Raw genomic sequence first — 4,869 nt, 5'->3', positions numbered from 1 at the left:
TTGTGAACAAGACAAATATATATGAAGTTAATGTTCTTATATATATATATATATATATATATATAAACATTATTTTGGTCTCACACTACAGATTATTTGAGAAAACTTAGGAAAGACCTTTTAGTCAATGATAAATTTGTCGACATGTAGAACCTCTCTGGTTCACATGCTGGAATCCTATATGGATTGTCTAAGATTCACAAAGAATGTGTTTCTGTTAGATCGATTGTCTCAAACGTAAGCACCTTCTCTTACCGATTATTTTAACTAGTTTTTTTCGAAAGGTCATTCTACACAATAATATATTATAGACAACAATTTTGGCTTTGTCAGTTGTGTCAAATGAGCCAATTTTGGAAATAAAGTTTTTATGGATAGTTTTTTGTTAACTCACCATATACCAACGATCTTCTCGAAGAAACCATTGATTTAACTTGTGACCTGGTTTTTGTTTCGTCTGAAAAAAAAAATGTTTTTACTGATTTCAATAAACCATTTGGATGTTTCGAATAAACAGTAAAGCTATTTAGCGTCCACTGTTATTGACCATTCAGTGAAACTACCTCAATAATTGTTATTTATCGACTAGTAAAGCTACTGCAGCAAAAATTGTTATTGATCATAGAGTAAAACTACCACAGCAACTTGCTGTTATTGATCATAGAGTAAAACTACTGGAATTGTTATAAAGTAGCAAAATTTATTCTACTGCAAAATTATGTATTTACGGTATTATGTTATATTCATAGAAAAGGATACATGCATAAAATAGCTCTATATAAAGCGTAAAACACTTATAACCTTTGTGGAAGACTACCAAAAATGAATAAATAGTGATATGTCTCACGTGTTTCTTTTGTTTCTCTGTACGAATTGTAAAATAACTTAATTCTATAAAGGGTCTCTATCAGCCTAATGCTGAATTTCAACAGTTCACTTTAATAGTTATATTACACCTTTTCCTTATAAATTAAAAGCAATAAAAAGAATTACATTAAGCCCTTGTGGCCTAATGGATAAGGCTTCGGTTTCCTAAACCGGAGATTGCGGGTTCGAGTCCCGTCAAGGGTAAGAGGGAATTTAATTTTATAATATATCTTAAATGTTAATGCAAAAATGTATATTCGATAATCATTCACAAAACCATAAATTCGTATTAGTTAGTTAATTATGGAAACTTCTTTTTTGTAAAAATTGTAGCAGTTTGTAAGGGTTTTATGGAGTATTGTCTCTGAGGGAATATCATCTGGAATTTTTACTCAGATATTATTACAATTAGTTTCACAACAATCTGAAGAGATTTTCGTTACCCATAGCTTTTACCAGCTCACGTGTAGAGCGTCCCCAATCTAAACAATGTGAAAATATTTTCCTTACCCTTCAGTTATAACATCTCAAGTGTAAAGCGTCCCCATATAACGTCACCACTTTCTCTTACACCTTTTTAAATATTGTTTGAGTTGTTTTGTTTTTTGCTTTTATTTTTCAAATTTATCCAGCCACCCTTTCTGTTTCATATTTTCCTTATTTTTGTTTGATTTATCACCTTTTCTTTTCCATTATGGTTATGTTTCATTCAATTCTCCCTCATGTACAGGCTGTGGCGGATTAACTACCACCGGGGCCCCTAGGCTGAGCTTTACTAAGGCTCCCCCTGATCATGCCCCCTACCCCACCCTTCGTTGAATAGAATAAAGTGACGTTAAGTTACGTTAAATAACTTATATCGTTGTACTCTGTATAATATACTACATGTATAATATCATAAAGTTATAGGAATCAACTACGGCCCTTTTATTCATTTATTTTTCATTTTCTTTACATTTGTAGTTTTAAAAAGTTCCGTGTTTTTTGGTTTACAAAAGTGTCGATAACAGCATGTAAATCAACAGATCGAAGCATATCTGATTCAATGTGCCAGATAACTAAGTTTCTCATCGCTCATTGTTGAGCGCAAATAGGTTTTGATCCTCTTCAGTGCCGAAAATGAACGCTCATCTGAACAGTTAATGATCATTAAGGACGGATAAATTCTAAAGCAAATGTATGTATTTGGATACACCTCGTGCAGTCGATCTCTTACCAGAGCTCGATACATCCCAGTAACAGTGACATCATCATCGGATTGTCCTTGAATGTACTTCTGAAAGTGGACGAGCTCTTTCACAAAGGCCAAGTCAAAGTCGTTTGGATTATAGTCGTTGTATGAGGGTATTCGCTGCCTTTTTATGTGCGTCGACATCAATATTGCAAATACAAGAAAGAAATGCAAATCGGTTGGACACAGATCTATATGCTTCAGTGCGTCTTTTAAGCTCTGCTGATAATTTCGGTAAGTACACATTAATCTTGAAACTCTGGCAAGGTGAAAAATCTGTTGCCTGTGCTTTGCCATCATATCTTGTTATCGTGGTACAAACTTTTCGCTTCCTTTGCGTTTCTTCTGTGTAAAGTGATGTCCCAGCCTTTGCAATGCCTTCTTGCTCAATGTTCTCAAATGAGTCATTGGTCCTGAGGTCTGAGATATAGGCCTCCAAAGACTGCAAAAGTCTCACGCCTTCGTTAAGATCTATTTCTGGGTTTTGTAAAATCAAGCTGGTTTTGTGGAATCGCTACAAAATTGTTGCCCAAACGCTGAGAAGTATTCCATACTCCAGAGATTCCATTTTGCTTACAAGACCTCTGGCTTCTTGTCGCATGTTTGACTTTTCATCTGGATTGTCAGCAATGCTTTCCAATGCTGATTTTACTTTCTCGTATCCCTGATCTAGGGTGGCAGTAGTACTTTGCGTGAGCAGACCAACGAGTATCCACGTGTGAAATATCAGTGGTTGAATCCACAGATACTGAAAAATGTTTGGCTTCTTTGAGTTCCAATATAATTTTCTCTAACATCTTTTGTCCAAGCATTTCAATCAGCTCATCGCATACTGTGGATGAAAGGTAGGACACAGAGCCTTTACCCTTATTTCCATTATGTTCAATATGAGTTGCCAAAAAAGGATCGAATTGCGCTAGCAATTCTAGTTTCCCTAGAAAACTGCCATTGTTTGATGATCCGATACACTCGTTGTGTCCCCTAAAGGCTAGTCCCCGCTCAGCAAGAATTTTAATTGTAGCGACAACCCTATCCAGAAGTGTTTTCATGTAATCACATTCTGATTGTCGAGTAATCAAGCTGTTTACATATCCAATACCTCGAGACCTTGTAGTGAGGGTACTGGTCGCATCTCGATGACCTTGGCTGTTTTCAGGACTTTCTGATCTTTGACTTGCATTTTTCCAGTCAGAGAAGCCATGCTTCGAAAAAGTATGGTCTTTACTTGAATTTGTAAACAGTTTGCAGTTAAAACAGAATGCCTTATCTGTGTTTGGAGAATAACACAGCCAACTTCTGATTTTCTCGCCATTTGTAATGGAGCGGTAAAACATGGACTTACTAAAGTAACGTTTCTGTTTACCGTCATATTCTATAGATTTCACAATACTGGCATTCATGTTCCAACAGGCTTCGCTCCCTGTCGTTAACCAGTATACGAGCATGTCTTCTGTAATTTTGTCAGGTCACATGCCAAATCACTCTCCATTGACTTCGACGACTTGTCTGCGATTTCTCCATCATCGGATCCAGAATGAACTTCACGTTGCGATTCTTCGCCTACTTTTGCATGGTCCACATCATCAAGTACTGCTTCTTTTGCTGGTTTACAAAACTTGTCAAGCTTGGATGTATTATTTTGTAGCCTCTCTTGTTCTCTTTCTTTTTTTGTGCTCCACTTTTATGTTTGTATTCCCTAGTAGCCATTTTGCAGAAGAAAAACTGCCAACAACACAAAATACTAGTATGAACAGAGAGCTTTAGGTTCACGTTTTCATTGTTGACACCAATTCGTGACGTAATAACGTCGGCATGGTAAACACAATCTCGCGGTTGCAGTACGAAGTCCTAAAAGCATTACTTCTAAATGTTTATATGTTTGGAGCTTAATTTAGAGAACAAAATAGTATTTGTAATATTCAAGATATGAAAAAAATATATGCAAAAGTACTGAAATATCACCCTAAATACTCAGGTGTACACTCAAACCATTTTCTGTACACTCAATTAAACCTTTTTGCTATCGGGCTCCACCCCCCCCCCCTTCCAACCCTCTAGGCTTAAGCCTATTCAGTCTAATGGTTAATCCGCCACTGTGTACAGGGTGAATAGCGAAACCTAACCTTTGACCAGTGAATATGAATTCTTCAAAATTTTGTGAAATATTGATTGTAAGGTAAAATAACAAAACTTTTATGCTAACATTAATTTTAATCTGATAAATAAAGAATTAATTTGATTTTTAAATGTACCTTAAGGTATTACATTTATCAGTTTTTAAATATATTTGCTTTTTCTGGATATCTATGAAGTTTATTGACAAAGGAACCTTTTGCTTATTATTGGTAATCTTCCCAAGTAATTCATAACCTGGAGGATAGCCTTGGTGTACCTGAATGATGTCATTGTGTTTGCAACAACGTTTGATGAGGAAATGTCCCAGCTAGAGGAAGTATTCAAGCGTTTGAAAGCAGCAAACCTCAAACTCCATCCCAAGAAATGCCACTTGTTCCAGAAAGAGGTGCTCTACTTGGGTCACATTGTTAGTGAGCATGGTGTGCGAACTGATACTGACAAGGTGAAAACAGTGTGTGATTGGCCAACACCAGACAATGTGAGAGAGTTAAGAAATTTCTTGGGACTCTGTACCTATTACCGGAAGTTTGTGAAGGACTTTGCAACTATAGCTGCTCCACTACATGATTTGTCAAAAAAAGACCAGAAGTTCAAATGGGCAGTTTCTTGCAGCATGCTTTTAAGACATTGAAAGG

The 4,869-nt window shown here is 36.1% G+C and overlaps 2 protein-coding genes and 1 non-coding gene across 3 annotated transcripts in view; 1 reads left to right on the top strand and 2 right to left on the bottom strand.

Moving 5' to 3' along the window:
- The window catches only part of LOC106461833 (glycoprotein 3-alpha-L-fucosyltransferase A-like), a 15,205-nt gene extending 12,963 nt beyond the window's left edge, over positions 1–2,242 (bottom strand). The window contains exons 1-2 of the mRNA XM_013921690.1: positions 2,084–2,242; positions 395–457 (exon numbers count right to left, since the gene is read on the bottom strand). Of these exons, the coding sequence (XP_013777144.1) occupies positions 395–457; positions 2,084–2,242 (222 nt within the window). The remainder of the gene's footprint in view (positions 1–394; positions 458–2,083) is intronic.
- Positions 999–1,071, top strand: Trnar-ccu. Its single transcript has one exon. It is a non-coding gene; the product is annotated as a tRNA-Arg (tRNA).
- A 479-nt stretch (positions 2,243–2,721) lies between the features above and the next one.
- LOC106461832 (zinc finger MYM-type protein 1-like) lies at positions 2,722–3,498 on the bottom strand. Its single transcript, XM_013921689.1, has one exon. The coding sequence runs from the start codon at positions 3,496–3,498 to the stop codon at positions 2,722–2,724; it is 777 nt and encodes a 258-aa protein (XP_013777143.1).
- Positions 3,499–4,869: the final 1,371 nt, after the last annotated feature.

The sequence above is a fragment of the Limulus polyphemus genome, unplaced genomic scaffold (assembly GCF_000517525.1).
Source record: "Limulus polyphemus unplaced genomic scaffold, Limulus_polyphemus-2.1.2 Scaffold1041, whole genome shotgun sequence".
Taxonomy (NCBI): Eukaryota; Metazoa; Arthropoda; class Merostomata; order Xiphosura; family Limulidae; genus Limulus; species Limulus polyphemus.
Note: the sequence above shows the minus strand (reverse complement) of the source record. Positions and strands in the feature narration are given on the sequence as shown.

Excerpts from the sequence above, each read along its gene's own strand:
- LOC106461832 (XM_013921689.1), bottom strand. The coding sequence starts at position 3,498 with ATGAATGCCAGTATTGTGAAATCTATAGAATATGACGGTAAACAGAAA.